General features: G+C 40.0%; 1 protein-coding gene across 5 annotated transcripts in view; it reads left to right on the top strand.

Moving 5' to 3' along the window:
- STS (steroid sulfatase) overlaps nt 1–17510 on the top strand; it is a 203809-nt gene that overhangs the window by 147456 nt on the left and 38843 nt on the right. For all 5 annotated transcript variants that reach the window (XM_026451811.2, XM_023202537.3, XM_023202536.3 and 2 more), the window contains one exon: nt 7311–7448. In XM_026451811.2, coding sequence (XP_026307596.1) covers nt 7311–7448 — 138 coding nt within the window. The remainder of the gene's footprint in view (nt 1–7310; nt 7449–17510) is intronic.

The following is a 17510-nucleotide window of genomic DNA, read 5'->3' as shown; positions in this document are numbered from 1 at the left end:
GAGCCACTCTTCTCTTGCTATTCAGGAAGTAGATGCAGTATGTGCTGGAGTTCACCGTCTACCTCCCAGTTCCTTAGTTCCTGCAACTATCCTGCAAGAGTTTCATTTCTAGTGCCCTTCTTAGACCTTGCTGTCCACTTGGCATTTGACTGATTGAATCCCAGATGACCTTTTATGTAGGAGCTGCATTAGATCCAAGTTGAGTACAGCAAAGCACAACTTCTCCTATTTAACTATTATGCCATTTTGCATTCTTCTTTTGAAAAACAAAGGAAAAGCCATAACAAACACCAATATTTCCTGCAGTTACATTGAGTAGGTGGAGAGCTTTTCTTAATAAACCCCCCAAAAGACAGCACATCACTTTTGTATCTCAACCAGCATATAAAATGCAGATTGTCAACTTTATGCCTTTTTATTTTGGTCCTATACTATTTTTCTTTTATATATAAACTTGTAGATTTGATTTTATACTGTAAATAACTCATTTGCTTTCCAATGTCCGATCTGAAGGGTCCCTTGAGCTCCATATGGATGGAGGAGATCAGGACTTAAGTTTTGGAAATCTTGACCATTTATTTCAGGAAGAAGTACTAGATGGAGTTCACCTGTATGAAATGGACATTGTTTCAAACTGGAGATGATACACCTATTTGTGCAGTGACAGATAAACCCTGATGTATGGGACACTGGTGATACTTCTAATCCAAAAAAGAATTCCCTTTCTGTGACAGCAGAATTTCTCTGTGCCACTCCACAAATGGTTCAGGAGAGCATGAGAATAATGCTCCAAAGGCCACATCCCTGAAGTAACACCTAGCATTTCATATGGCCAGCAGAGAGTCATAGCCACCCCCAGGTGGTAGAATTACTGCAACTCTTATCTATCTTAAAATTCTAGCTTTAGCTGAAATACTGGAGTCTTGCCATCTCTGTTGGTCAGATGTAGGAGTAACTTGCTCACCAGAATAGCTTCAGGGAGACTTTAGGATACCATTGTGCCCTGGAGTTACACTGAGTAAGTGGAGAGGCTTTCTTAATTATTAACAGTGGGTACCTGCTTAAGGGGATATATATATCTCTCATATATGATATATAAAACACACATTTTATATTAGAATGGTGACATTTCACTCTTACAGTGACTTTGGGTCTTCTCCCAGACACTGGAGTATAATTCCACAGTATATAAATATAATATATTTATAATATATTATATATTAATATTAAAATATATAATTATACATTTACATATAAATAGAATATATAAATATGTTATATGGATATATAATATAACATATATAAGCATATATTTATATAATTATAATTTATATATAAATTGTATAATTAAAATGTATATATAAAGTATATAAATATATATAAATGTATGTAATTATATAAAATATATAAATTTTATATACTTATATATAATTATGCATAATCTTATATATAATTATAAAATTTATAATTATATATGTAAGCATATAATATAAATATAATATATCATAATAAATATATAATCATATTAAGTAAATATAAAAATATAATTATATAATATACTTTACATGTATACTTATAAAATTATAACATTATATATAAATTTATTATATAATATACATATAAAATATATTATTTTATATATGTTGCTATAAAATGTATATACACATATATAATATATTATATGTATATAATATAAAACATGTCTATATTATATTTAATGAGCCTAATGCTTCCAAAAGTATAATCTTCATATATATATATATATATATATATATATATATATATATATAGTGACTTCATAGCACTTTGCTCCAGTATTCTGTCTGAGTGTACCTACCTTGTAGAAGAAAAGGCAAAGTGAAATGAACTAAAATGACAAGGCTTTGGTGACTCAAGCTGAGGTTCTAACTCCATTGTAAAGTTAAGGAACAGTGAGCACTCCCTGTAGGGCCTGTCCAGGATGAAGTGTTTTGGGTGGAATTCCTCATTCTTTCTTCCACAGCAACCCCCTACTATTATCCATTATCACCTCTGACTTAGTGGCAGAGGATCCCAGTGAAAAGCCAGAGAGTTGGGTTTCAAACCAAGTCTGCTTAAGTCAGGACCTAGAAGCAAGAGCTTTAGCACTTAGTCCTGTGCTATGGCACCTCACTCACCTAAGACCTCGAATTCTGCTTTCGTGTTTGAAACCCTTCTCTCTCGGCACTGTGTAGCTCAGTGCCTGACTCTGAATAGTAGCTTAGTGCTTGTTTGTGGGCTGAATAAATGGAATGACAGGACTTTCTAGAATTTAGGCTTCCTTGGCAACCCACATCCACACTTGACAGAGGAAGGATCCAGATTTTTGCATTTCCAAGGTTTCTTCTTTGGGACTACCAAAGGTCTGGTTAGGAAGCCCTCACTTTGATAAGCTTGTTCTTGTTATCTCCAGTTAAATACCAAAGTGGTCTTGAAATGGCCTATTTTCTATATTTGTTTCATTCAGAAAACAAAGGGAGAAAGCTTTGGAGACAGAACATTTCATTTACAAGCTATAATGCAGCTCACCATCGGCAATTCAAAACTATCATTCTGTATATATCAGTATCATTATATCTTGAGAACCTTACTGAAAAATAATATTTGCAGACCTCTGATTTGTAATAGATTGCTCTGAAAGCAAAAATAATACAGCAGCATTTGTTCTTATGGGAGATTTCTGTTCACAGTGTTTATGAGGGAAACATGTTAGACCTTTGTAGGATCAATGTTATAAAAAATTAAATGTCAAATGGGCTCTGGGATTTACAAATGAGATTCTGGCATAAGACCTAAGTAGTATGGGATCCAGACTGTATCTTTTGGGAAAGAATGGACTAAAAGGAAATTAGAAAACTGACCATTTCTCAGGAAGTTGAGCTAAATATTCTACCATGCATACATGCATGGCAACCTCAGCCACTTTCTCTTGTACTAATAATCCCAGCCCAGTTGTATAGGACACCTTTAATGAAAGTGATCACTCTAGGCAACGAAGAAGAAACTTTGATGAGGACATGTTAAATATCATGGTCATTTGAAATATTGGAATTTGGAGGGAATATCCAGGGCGAAGTATTAAGATGGGAAAGGATGCAGGATATTTCAGTTGAGAGAATCTGCATAATAAATGCAGCTGTAAATTTGTCTGGAGTTAAAAATAGGCAAGAGGAGAAACTGTGAGTAGGATGTAGCTGGCCTTGGCTTTGGGGATAAGAGCTGTCCCTGAAAAACTCTGTGGCACTGCAGCCTTTAGCCCACAGCCTGTGTAAGGTGCGCACTTCATAAATCCATGTTGAATGAATGCATGAGGAAGTCTAAGAGTCAAAATTGCATTTGAAAGCCATTTAAAAAATTAACAGAAGGAGGCTGAGGCAAGGGGATTGCCTGAGCCCAAGGGTTTGAGACTAACCTGGGCAACAAACTGAGACCCAATCTCTACAAAGGATACAAAAAAAAGAAAAAAAAAAAAAAAAAGCCAGGCATGGTGATACTCACGTGTAGTCCCAGCTGCTTAGGAGGCTGAGGTAGGAGGATCACTTCAGCCCAAGAGGTAGAGGTTGCAGTGAGCCATGATTGTGACACTGCACTTCAGCCTGGGAGACAGAGGAAGACCCCGTCTCAAAAACAACAAAAGTAGTAGACTATTTTTGACCAGTTTTATGTTTACAGAAAAACTGAACAGAAAGTACAGAGTTTTCATACACTCTCCCCTGCACACAGTTTCCTTATTATATACATTATGTATTCATGTGGTACATTTGTTACAGTTGAGCCAACATTGATAAGTTGTGATTAACTGAAGTCCATAGTTTCCATTAGGGTTCACTCTTCCTGTTGTATGTTCTGTGGGTTTGGACAAAGGTATAATGGCACGGATCCACAATTACAGGATCATACAGAGTAGTTTCACTGCCCCCAAATTCCTCTGTGCTCCGCCTCTTCATCCCTCCTTTCTCCCAAGCCAACAGTAATGACTGATCTGTTTACGGTCTGTATAGCTTTGCCTTTCCCAGAATGTCCCATAGCTGGGATCATACAGTATGTAGCCTTTTCAGATTGACTCCTTTCACTTAGAAATATCTTAAGATCCTTCCATGCTTTTCATGGCTTTATAGCTCACTTCTTTTTAGCTCTGAATAATGTTTCATTGTCTGGATGTACCACAGTTTATTTTTCCATTCAACTGCTGAAGGGCAGTTTCGCTGCATCCAAGGTTTGGTGATTATAAATAGATGTGGTATAAATATTTGTGTGTGGGTTTTTGTGTGCACATGAATTATTACAGGAGACACATTTTTATAGGAAATTTCTTTGCAGCATTTTCTTTGTGCAGATACTTCTGCATATAGAAAGATGAATTTTGTTTCAAAGGAGGGTGTATGGTCATATGCCTTTCACTAAATACTAACTATAATACATGGAAGCAAATTCCTAAGTCCTCTGCAACCTGCCTAATCTGTGTTATTTTACACAGAAGTTGTTGTATGAGCAAAAGGGGACATTTTCTTTCAAAGTATAAATGGGGGTTATAGCGCCTTATTGCTTCCTTCTATTTCAACTCATTAAGCTAATTACCATTTTCAAAGTAATTAGGCTTAAATTAGTGTCTCAGCCAAACAACCCCAAGCCCAAGTGCACAGGTGGTTTGCTTAGCTGCACCAGATAACACCATAATAAATGTCTGCCTGATCATGATTTATCACGGGAGACAAATTGCTAAAACGGCCCTCGGGTGTCTTATTTTTTGGTTCTGAGTATGACATTTACATATATGGTGTGGGTTCTGGGAATGTTTATCATTTGAGTTAAAAATTGAGAAACATTGAACATACTCTAGCCCGTGGCACTTGTAGTCAAATAGCAAATATATGCCTTTGCACAAATGACTTGGGTGTTGTTTTTGCATCAGAAATCATCTCTGCCACCTCCATGGGCAGCTCACCCTGCAGTCCTTCTCCTTCCCCTTTTCGGAGCCAAGTACGTGTGACTACAACCTGGAGTGAAGGGTCTGGCCCTGCAGGGTGTGATCTACCTGCTGGATAGGATGTATTCCAAATCCTATATTTAATTATTTCTACCACAGAGGATGCCTGGGGCCATTGTAGAATATCAGTTGTTGTGGACGTCCTAGTGTGACTAAGAGCCCACCCAAAATTTGATTCCCATGTTGAGACCAGTGACAGCACGCACACACTAAGAGGATATGAAAAGGCTTGTTACTCATATAATGTGACTTTCTAAGGACAGCAGGTGATATGGTTTGGCTGTGTCCCCACCCAAATCTCATCTTGAATTGTAGTAACCATAATTCCCATGTGTTGTGGGAGGGACCCGGTGGGAGATAATGGAATCATGGGGGCGATCCCTCCCCCCCACTGTTCTCATGGTAATAAATAGGTTTCACAAGATCTGATGGTTTTATGAGGGGGTTTCCCCTTTCGCTTGGCTGGCTCTCTCTCTTGCCTGCCGCCATGATTGTGAGGACTTCCCAGCCACGTGAAACTGTGAGTCAATTAAACCTCTTTTTCTTTGTAAATTACCCAGTCTCGGGAGTGTCTTTATTTGCAACGTGAGAACAGACTAATACAGCAGGTTACTAAACCAGTACAAAAAATAGCTTGAGAGAGCACAGAAAAGAAACGGATTCTGCTTTTATGGTGATTAGGACTTGGGGCTGGGATAAGGGTCTCTTGCATGCAGACAGGGGCTTGCATAGTTCCAACCTCCCACTGGCAGTGAAGGAGGGGGTTTCTTATCAGCCTGAGTGGCATGAGCAGAAGAGGGAGAGATGAGGCTTAAAAACTCTTGGCACTCAAACGTTAAGAAGTGGAATCAGGCTCTAATATACCAATCAAAGCCTAGCAGTATACAATGACTTATTAAATTAAATAAGCAGCATATGACTATGTAGAGCCCTGTGGAAACTGTACATTGTATACCTCTAGTTTGCCTATCATTGTCTTCTGATTTGAGAGCTGGGTGATAGCTTCCTAATCAGAAAGTCCAGGTTTCAGCTCCTTCTTCGAACTTCAACTTTCCTCTATTTTTTTCTTGCAGAAAATTATAAGCATATGCAGATATGGAATAGTACAGTTAAACCTCCATATGCCCTTCACTCATATTTAACAGTTATTAACTCCTGGCTAATCTTGTTGAATCTATGTCCCAGACTCATTTGTTCTCGTCCTGCATTCTTTTGAAGAAGACAGCAGCTATCATCTTCTTCACCACCTCCATTTCATCCTCGGGTATTTCAGGATGTATCTCTACAATATTTTTTTTCTCTCTGGTGTACGTTTTAGTCCTCTGTGATTCTCCCTGAGTCTATCTACTCATCTGTTCAGGATTTGAGCATTTTGAGTTTTCAATCAGATTTGATTCTTACTTTCTGGTTCTCCCACTTCCCAACTATCTGAACTTGAACAAGTTGCCCTTTTACAGCATTGTTGCTCTACCGCTAAAATGAAGCTAGTGCTATTTACTCATAGGGTTCAGTGTGTTCTAAACAAGATAATATGTAATAAAATTCTCTACATGTAGACAGTGCTCAACAGATGGTAGCAATTATTATTATTATTGTTGTTGCTATTATTTTTTGAGGGGTTATCTGGGGGTGGTATACAATGTTAGTTTTGGGGAAAGAAGGTGAGGACAGGAAGAATGTTGATATTTGTGATGGAGAGTTTAGACTTGGGGAATAACTCCTGGTTCTTCCTCTATCAGTGAGGAATATTGATATTCATGTGAGGGATAGTTTAGATTTGGATATCTACCATAAATATTAAAAGAGAATATTCTCATAAAATATCTATATACCTATTTGTTCACATAAGAGGAACATCACTGGTTTAGTTTTCCCATCCTTATTTGGTTTTCCTTATTTCCCAATGAGGAAAAATGATAGACTTCTTTATAGCCTTAGGGCCAACGCCAGCTGGTGAGAACAACCTTTCAGCTTCTTTCTTCTGGCACCTGCCTCCAAGTGGCTCTCCATCAATGGACCTGGTACTTATAGAATACTTTCTCAGGTCTCCCTGCAGAATTACTTCATGATACCCAGAGGTTCAAATGGCCCCTCTAAATGGCACTCAAGTCAATGAATCTTGGTGTCTATTCTAAGAACGCAGCCACAGCCAGTCTTGATTGCATCACGTCTCATGTTGGGATAAAATCCAATTTGTAAGAACATTTACTTCCACCTTGAGAAATTAGCTGCCCATTGAGTAGGGCAACCATCTCCCTTTGCTTTGTGAATATGCATTTTTACATAGAGTCTTTTTCCCCTCCAGGGCAGATCTTGAACCTTCTAGATGAGCTGAGATTGGCTAATGATACCCTCATCTACTTCACATCGGACCAGGGAGCACATGTAGAAGAAGTGTCTTCCAAAGGAGAAATTCATGGTGGAAGTAATGGGATCTATAAAGGTGAGAAATGCTGGGATGGACAAGCTGTGGCCTCTTAGCTCATCTGCTGGTCACTTTTTTCTGATTTTAGAGCTTTTCCATAGTTCTTCTGCTACTTTGCAATAGGTAGTACTTCCTTCTGTCATGGAGACAGTTGGAAGGCCAAAGTGACCATTTCTGTTCTGGTTCCCACAGATTTTAAAAGCCCACATCGTGTGTCAAGACATTAGAATGAGAGTATGTATCTCCAAATGTTAATGCAGCCTCATATAATGTAACTGATTAAAACAAGAATTCCTCTACCCCGTATGTGGATTTCCTGTCACTACTGGAACAAATTGACACAAACTTATGGGCTTAAAACAAATTTATGAACTTACAGTTCTAGAACTCAGAAGTTCAAAATGGATATCTCACTGGTCTGAAATTAAGATGTCTGTAGGGCCCTCTACAAGCTCTTGGAGGGAATCTGTTTCCTGGACTTTTTCAGCTTCTGGGGACTTCCCACTTTCCTTGGCTCATGTCCCCTTCTTCATGCGGAAAGCTAACAATTCACTGTCTTCAAACCTCCCTGTCTGTCTCTGACCTTTGCTTCCATAATCTCGTCTCTTTCACTTACTCTGACACCCCCGCCTCCCTCTCATAAGGACCCTTGAGATTACATTCAGCCCGCTCGTATAATCCCACATCATCTTCCCATCTCAAGATCATGAACTTAATCTGCAACGTCTCTTTTGCCATGGGGTGTAACATGTTCACAGGTTCCAGGGATTAGGACGAGGGCATCTTTGGGAGACCATTATTCTGCCTATGTGAACCCACAATAGTATTTTGAGCTGATACTTCTTTTAAAAAAAAATTTTTTTGCAGCATTAGCTGAGCTACTTTCATGATGGGTCGGGCATCATGCTAGTCATTGGAGATATTTGATGAGACCCAGCTACTGGCTTATATAGTGTATACTCTTCCAATATAAGATAGACATATATAATGTCTAATATATACATTTAGATGTATCTAATCTACTTAGACATAACTAATGTTTAATGTCTATATACGTTAGACATATCTAATGTCTAATATATACATATCTAATCTCTATCTTATATGACAGACATTACATGACATACAACGTGGCCCATTTCATAAAGTGATATGATACCTAAAAGGGCGTATTCATGCTGAGGGTTAGGACTCCCCAGCCAACTCTGCGGTAGATATGGGTTGAAGGTACAAGAAGAGATGATGCCTTAACCAAAAGGGGAGGGTGAATCACAGTTTACCTGCAAGGTATGAAAGGATGATATAGGGAATGTTTTTATCTATCAATTTGTTTTGGAATATTGATTATCTTCTGTGTATCTTGCATTGGATCAGACACAACAGTAAATATTAAAACATGGTGTCTGCCCTGAAGGAAGTCATGTTGAACTGGTAGGTGGGTGGGTAAATGATGGCTTGAAGCCTGGGAAGATCCAGTGCAATTTGACAAGGGCACTAACACTTGCATGCACAAGATACTAATGGCACAAGGGGAAAGAGAGCCTCACTTGGCTGAGGAGTTCCCAGGAATGTTTGCAAAGGAGATGCAGCTAGAAAGGAGGTCACCAGTGGGTCTATGCATCTGCTCTCACTCCCCTTCTATCTCTTTCTGCCTTTCCAACCCCTTGCTCTCTTTTGTCATGCTAGAAAGAGGGAGAAGCAGCAAATAGCTTATTCTGCAAACTGCAAGGAGCTCAGTAAGGCCAGATTACACCACACCTGAGGCAAAGAGAAATAGTCCTCTGTAGTCTATGCCTCAGGCTGCAGATAGCTTATGAAGCCTTATACTTCTATTTACATCTCTATGTGCACATCTGGAGCCCTATGACCGGCTGAGCACCCAGGGGCAGGAACCCTCTCCTACATCTTTTGTTACCTGGCACCTAGCACAAAAAGATGCCTGTTAGGTGCATCTGGCCAACCTTCATAGGCTGCTCAGACCTCCTCCCAGCCCCTTCCTTTAGGTCGTGTTACCTTGCTCAATGCAGGCAGGACACATGATCAATATGTAATGTGGGTTTGATTAATCAACCGGTGTGTTTAATCTGAACAGGATTAACCCCAGTAGGCTATCACTCTTTCAGCCCTTCTCTGTGTGCCATGTTACTTTAAAAGTAGTAAAAAGTGGAAACATGTATTTCTAATATATGAAGACATCGTGTTACCGGGCTGAACTGGGGTCCACTCACCCAGCGCAGTAAGGCCAAACATCCACACCGAGGTTTTACAGTGGGAGAAAGGAGGGTGTTTATTTGCAGGGCTACAAGCAAGTAGAATGAGGCATCTCTCACTTAAGATTCCACTTCCCCAATGGTTTGCAAGCAAGGATTTTTAAAGCCGGGGAGGCAGAGGCTACAGGCAAAGTCATAAGTCAGTACATGGAGATTATACGTTGCTTTGACCTAAAAAGGCAGGACATCCCAAAAGGGTGCCAGCAGGTCGTAGGTGGCTTCAAAGATTCCTTGATTTGCGATTGGTTTAGGAAGTGAAGCTTTGTCTGAAAATTTGGGGTCAGCAAAAACAAACATGATATCTGGCCTGTGGGCATGGCTTCCTCCAGGCCCCTTGGGAAGAAATTTGGAACAAAGAATGTCAGTCAGAGTTCAGCCCTCAGTTCCTCTTTACCTGGAGCCTAGATGCCAGCAGATGGCATTTTCCATTTGGAAGGGGTCCACTTTCTGAAAAACAACTATGGGACATATGTTAAAGTGTTATCTTTTGTTATTACAGGGAACCAAACGTTTTATGGCTCTAACTTCCTTGTCTATTGTTTTACTCTGTGATCACCTTCTTGCTTATCAGTTGCTCATTTACTTTTCAAAGCCTGCTAGGTGCCTGGAATTTTCTTTGAAGGAACTCAAGATTTTTCTTTATTTCCCTGCCTGGGAGAGTCCAGCAGGCCTCTAAGGGGGTCCCTGCTCCGTCTCATCAGTGTTTCAGTCTTATTTTCACAAGGCTATAACCTGTGTGGAGAGAGTTGTTTTTATTTCATTTTGTAGATGCCGGCATCTCTAAAGACTGGAGTTCCAGGCTGCATTCTACACTACAGTTCATCCATCCATTCATTCTCTCTCTTAGTGCCTGTTCAGTTCCAAAATAGCTTAGCAGCTGCGGAGGAGGAGAGATGTACATAAATCACAATACTAGGAGTGGTTGGAGAGTAATAGTTACTTAAGAAAGTTACATATGCCAGGCTGTAGAGCCTCAGGGCAGGGAGAGGGGACCCCTGACTGACAATCCGAGGGAGGCTTCATGGGGCAGAGAAGGAGAGGCATCACGTTTTGCACAGATAGTTCACCAGGGTTCAGAGACAGGAGAGGTATAGGTCAGAAAGGGAGCCCCAAGGGTCTTGAATGATGGCTGGGAACCCCAGTTTTATCGTACAATCCTGCAAGCATGTCAGGAGCTACTCCATGAATTTCTTTTTTTTTTTTTAAAGAAATGTATTCAATGTATTAGAAATGTTTTGCTTGCATGCTAGAAATACCATGAATGTGTAACACGATTAATGTCTCAGCCACCGCTCTATTGCAAAGTATTGTCCTTTTGTCAAACTTACTTGAAATCAATTTCACAGTGAAACGTTGTTAAAATACAATGCCCTGAAAGGAAGATAAGGTTTCCTTCTAGTTATGGGAAGTAGGCTTCTTAGCGTCAAGACATCTTGTTCTCTAAAGCTGCAAACTCAAACACACACCTATGGTTTATGCAGACACAGAGAAATCATAGGATTTAACACCCTGTTTAAAATAGCATCTTTTTCTAAACAATCATGACTTCTACTATCCATCAAAACCCTTCAATGGACTTTGCTATTTGAACTTTTTTTTTTTTCCTTTTGAGAGAATCTTGCTCTGTCACCCAGGCTACAGTGCAGCAGAGCCATCTCAGTATTTGAACTTAATGATTCTCCTGTATTCCCAAGTCAAATCTGTTTCCCTAGTGAAATCTATAGGCTTCATCAATGATGGGGTAGATAAAGAAAATGTGTATATATATACCATGGAATACTATGAAGCCATAAAAAAGAATGAGATCACGTCTTTTGTAACTTAGATGGAGCTGGAGGCTATTATCCTTAGCAAACTAATAATGCAGGAACAGAAAACCAAATACCACGTGTTCTCACTTAGAAGTGAGAGCTAAATGATGAGAACTTACGAACACATAAAAGGAAACAACAAAGACTGGGGTCTGAGCAGGGAGGGTGGGAGGAGGGAAAGGAGCAGAAAAGATCACTATTGGGTACTAGGCTAAATACCTGTGTGATTAAATTATTTGTACACCAACCCCCATGACATGAGTTTACCTGTCTAACAAAGCAACCTTCACGTGAATCCCCAAATCTAAAATAAAAGTTAAACATAAATAAATAAATAAAATATACCAGACTTCCTGTTTAAAAAAAAAAAAAAATCAATGGGCTAATTTGATAGAATGGCTAGGGATTAAATCATCCTTCCATTAAATTCAGCAGGTTATTCCTTTTAATAAGAGGTACATTACATGTCTACCGCAGTCTACATTTAAAAAACAATTATTTAATATTCCAGGGGTGAGGGAGTAATAACAGGACTGTTTCATTTTTTTAAGGAAATGACTTTGCAGTATGATTCTTCTGTTTAGATTTGGATATGGGTACATTTTGTCTTTGTCAAAATGTTCTAGCATAAAGGGAAATTGGGAAATAAGGGTAGGGTGAAATGTATACTTTGGGTATAATTCTGTTCAAAGTTTAGAAATCTTGGCAGTAAGTCCTTTATAGAGTAGTTGCTAAAATATTTCCCTCTGAGATCCTTCTAAAATAAATTTTCTTCTATTGTCCACATGCTTTGAATGATCGTGTCAACCTAATAAAACCAATTTTCTAAGGAATAATTTATCTTCCCATTTAATAATTAAGAAATTCTTGTCTCCATTATGGCTTCCAGTTAATTTGACTGTGTTCCCATATCATGTGATGATGATTTTCACAGACAGCAAGATAAATAAGTAAACCACTGAACATCCCATAGCCTGTGACCCTTTGTAGCTGTTAAATGTAAAATTTTCCATCAGGGCTATTGACATTTGAAAATGTTCACATTGCTTCTTTGGAACCTTAGGAGTAGAAAACATTATTTGAAACTAATAGAGGATTTAAGATTTCTACACAATCCTTAACTCTTTCTAGGGAATTTGGTTGATGGCTCTCAATTTATGTTCCTGCACCCTGGACAGGCATTGGATCTATTTGGATCAGCCTGGTGGGTGAGTCTTGAGAAGACACTTCATTCTGCACTTGCATCTGTGTCAAGGCAGTAGAACAGAAAGGAGTTCAAGCCGAGAGTCCTGAAAATTGCAGTTCTCTTATTGAAGGAGCGAGTGACCCCACCCCTAGCTTCACTTGTCTAAATCAGGGTTCTAAGCCTTTGAGCCTCTCTTTGCAAATGGAGTTGCAAATGAATTCATGGAAGTTTCTTCTCAACCTTCACTGCAGCTGCTTCTTACCTGATCCACCTCTCAATGTTGGAGACCTCCAGGGCTCTGTCCTGGGCCCCCTTCCCTTCTTTATCTTCACATTTGCCCTACCTGATGTCATCCAAATCCAGGACTTCATATGACATCCAACTGCAGGGCATCCCACATACAGAGCCAGGACCCTGCTGTGGAGGTCGACATTGCTATGTCCAGCTGCCCACTTGCCACATGACCTGGAAGCTCAGTAGGCATGTCATCTCGGAAAGATGCAAGCTAGGCATCAAATGCAAGCTCGCCCAAGCCCACACATCCCCATATCTGCATGATCTTATTGAATGCTTTACCCGGTGACTGAACCTCAGTGCTATGATGTTTGCTGGTTGTGGGCTTGTTTTATTTTGCCTCTCTTTAACCCCTATGTATCCCATATTTTGGAATCACATCCTATTCACTTTATTTTCTAAGTTTATCTGACATTGATCCTCTTTTGTCAGTTGTATCAATTTTCCATCTTGTCCAGGCCACTGTAGTCTGCCCTATGGACTTCTCCAGTGTACTTCTTGGTGGTCTCCCTAATTCTTTGTTCTTACATTCCATTCTCCACCCAGACACTGGAGTGAGATTTCATAAACATAATGTCAATGTACTATATTGAATTTCTAAGGACTGATGTAACCATTAGTACCACAAACTGGGTGGCTTAAAAGCAGCAGAAAGTTGTTTTCTCTCAGTTCTGGGGGCCAGGAGTTGGAAAGCAAGGTGCTGGAAGTGCTGGGATCCCAACAAAACGTCTAGGGGAGAATCCTTTGTTGTTCTGCCATTAATTCTTAACCTTCCTTGACTTGTAGATGTATCAGTCCAATCTCTGCCTCCACCTTCACATGGTTTTTTTCCTTTCTTCAAACACTCTAGTATCAACCAGGCATGGTGGCTCACACCTGTAATCCTAGCACTTTGGGAGGCTGAGATGGGAGGATCACTTGAGCTCAGGAGGTCGAGGCTGCAGTGAGCTATGATTGCACCACTGCACTCCAGCCTGGGCAATAAACAAACAAACAGAATAAAAAACCACTCCAATATCTTCCCGTCCACTGAAAATACAATGTGATGTCTGCACCCCAGCTGTACAGTTTTCTCATCCTCTCTTCCTGGCTTTTCCTGGGTCCCCCAACCCCTTCATCCTGTTCCCACCTTAGCGTCTTTGTGTTGGAAACTCATCCTTTCATCTCATCTTTGGATGAATTTTATCTTTCACTCATATATTGCCTTTGTAAGGTCTCCCTGGACCACCAAATCAAAAGTCCTTGTCTCCTCCCACTACTTTATTCTAATTGCTTGCATCTCTGATATCTTACCTGTTTATTATTTTATTTGCTCATAGTCCTTCTCCCATGGAAGCTGGGATCTGGGCTGCCTCATTCACCACTGTGTCCTAGTGCCTTGAATAACCGTGGAGTAGGCATTCAATAAGAACTTACTAAATGAATAGGGATATGGTTTGGCTGTGTCCCCATCAAAATCTCATCTTGAATTGTAGCTCCCATAATCCCCACATGTTGTGGGAGACACCCGGTTAGAGGTAATTGAATCATGGAGGCGGGTCTTTCCTGTGCTGTTCTCATGATAGTGAATAAGTCTCATGAGAGCTGATGGTTTTATAAAGGGCAGTTTCCCTTCACATGCTCTCTTGCCTGATGCCATGTAAGACGTGCCTTTGCTTCTCCCTCACCTCCCACCATGATTGTGAGGCCCCCTAGCCATGTGGAACTGTGAGTCCATTAAAACTTTTTCTGTATAAATTACCTTGTCTTGGGTATTTCTTCATAGAAGTATGAAAATTGACTAAGACAAATAGTGATCACTTCTTAGATTTCTCTTCCTTCTGTTTCCTTCTCTCCCTATTTCTTCCCTTTCTCCTAAAATATCATCCTTTACATGGGACCAGAATAACTTCCTTAAGATTTTCTTTTAGTTGAGTTTAGAGTTTGCGTTTTCCTCATACTACAAGATTTCCTGTATTCTCAGAACAGAACAGTTGAACTCCAATGTCTGGCTTCATTTCCATCCCTCTCCCAAGTCAAAGTCACCCTGAAGGAGGCTCTTCCTCCCTCCCTTTTTCTCTGCCTACAGGCAAGTAATAAATGTCAACGGAATGGATAAATTAACTCTATAGATGGCTTCTGCAGAAGTATGGGGGTGGGGGATCATATTTTCCAGAGTGTTCAAGAATATAGACTTTTTTTTCATGTGCAGAGAAATGCTTTTAAAATTCCCTGATGGCTGCATGGAAGGCACTGCTCTTTGGGCATTTTTTCCTTACCCTAAGACCAAATTCCAAACACGTGGCTTGAGTCCATGTCACTTATGAGTTGCTTCTTACAGTCACTGATTTTGACATCTCTTTCCCTCATTCAATAATGCAGCTTTCAGAGAGCAATTGATACTTTTATTGTGAGAAAAAAATAGTAGCGACTGACTCTGGTAGATTATTACAAGGTGGTTATGTTCAAATGATGTTGGCAAACATTGTCGTTGGCTTCCCAAGAGTAGGCAAAGCTGCCCCTTCATGCTAGTGTCAGTATTTAGTCCTCCAGCAGATATCCACAGCCTTTTCACCTTTGAAAGAAGATCACATTAGTCTCGTTTATATATTCATGCATTTGGTTGAATTTGACTGACATGCATTTATATATTGATTCTATAGAACATGCCAGGCACAGGGCTAGCTGATAGGATATAAAGGCAAGAAATAAACGGCCTCTGACTGCTACTAATTTATATTCTACTAGAAGCTAGTAGCTTAAATTCTACTAAAAGACATAATGCCTCTAAATTCTACTAGAATTCTACTAGTTTTTAGGATAGAGATATAAGAGACTGCTTCAGTGTAATATACTGGTAAGGGAACTGTTAAAGTATGGTAAAGGCAGTTAGCCCAACTTGGGAATTGAGAGAACCTTCCAGGAGGAGCTGACATTTTGCAGGTTGACGGTTTGCATTGTTGGCTAGGAGAGGACAGGTGGGAAGTACGCAGTGGGCAGGTGTGAAATACTTATGGGGAGTGAAAACACAGCTCAGTATTTCTAGGGATGAAAGTGTAGCAGGGCACAGTGGCTCATACCTGTAATTTCATCACTTTGGGAGGCCAAAGCAGGAGGATCGCTTGAGCCCAGGAGTTCGAGAGCAGTCTGGGCAACATAGTTAGACCTCATCTCTAAAAAAAAAAAAAAAAAAAAAAATTAAAAATTAGTCAGATGTGATGGCATGTGCTTGTAGTCCAGCTACTCCAGAGGCTGAGATGGGAGGATCAGTGGAGCCTGGGAGGTGGAGGCTGCAGTGAGACTTGATTGCACCACTGCACTCCAGCCTGACTGACAAAGTGAGATCCTGTCTCAAAAAAAAGTGTGAGCAAGGACTGACAGTGTCAGGTGATGGAGATTTGGTATCATGTCCGGGCATTGAGCTCTGCCTTGTGGGTTATCTGAGCTGGGAGCAGGGACCAGACAGATGGGTTAACATTAGCAAACACCCTGAAAATGGAAGGGCCATTTGGAATGATTGGGACTGTCCACTTCAACAGAGAATGCAACTGCTGGATCACCACCGTCTCAGGCATTGCCATAAGCAGAGTGATTTGATTGCATTGGCTTCGGTTGACAAAATGTATGACCTTAATACTACACAGTTAAATGTGGCAGAGCTTGCACATGTTGTTGAAAAAGTCACATGGACAGGCAGGAGATTGTGATCCCATAATGGGAGGCTTGAATTTCTCACTTTTGAGATGGGCAAGATTGAAGTTGTGTGGTCGAGCATGCTCTGCAGGAGAGAAAGGTTGGGATTCTGGGACAGCAAAGAGGTGGGAAAGTGAGAAGGATGTGGCCGCAGTGGGTAAACTGGGCTCTGTGAGGGCAGGGAGTGGGCATAGCTCATGCTTATGGGCTCATTTTCTTTGATGACATTCAGGGAGAGTTTCTCTTTTGATAGTCAAAGATCAAGCTGTTTAGTATATGACTCCGGTGGAGAAAATTTTAGGAATGCAATGTATTAGGGAAATGAAGCATGTAGCAAAATAGAGACCAGAAAAGGTTAGAAATAGGAATTTGTAATCACATTCACCTGTAGGCTTCTGTTTTTTTCCCACAGCAATACTCTTCATTGATTAATTCATTCTTTCATTTGTTACACAAAATATATTGAGTACCATCTATTTGGAAGGGATTACACTATTCAGTTGATTTAACAATGCATTGGACCATTTGTTCTCAAATACTGTTGATCCTGTTGGAATGAGACATGCATAGAATTGGTTGTCATATGTCCCATAAATTTGAACTTGAAAAATACCGTGGAAATTGAAAGTAGGAAAATAATACCTGATCATAGAAGGCTTAATGAAATCAGAGAGGCTTGTTATCTAAGCTTTTAAGGAGCTTTGTAAATGATTTGGGTGTGGGGGCTGTATTAGTCAGGGTTCTCTAGAGGGACAGGACTAATAGGATAGATGTCTGTATGAAAGGGAGTTTATTAGGAGAATTGACTCACACAATCACAAGGTGAAGGCCCACAATGGGCTGTCTG

Source organism: Piliocolobus tephrosceles, chromosome Y, assembly GCF_002776525.5.
Source record: "Piliocolobus tephrosceles isolate RC106 chromosome Y, ASM277652v3, whole genome shotgun sequence".
Classification (NCBI taxonomy): Eukaryota; Metazoa; Chordata; class Mammalia; order Primates; family Cercopithecidae; genus Piliocolobus; species Piliocolobus tephrosceles.
The sequence above is the reverse complement of the archived record's forward strand: the minus strand, read 5'-3'. Positions and strand labels throughout refer to the sequence as shown.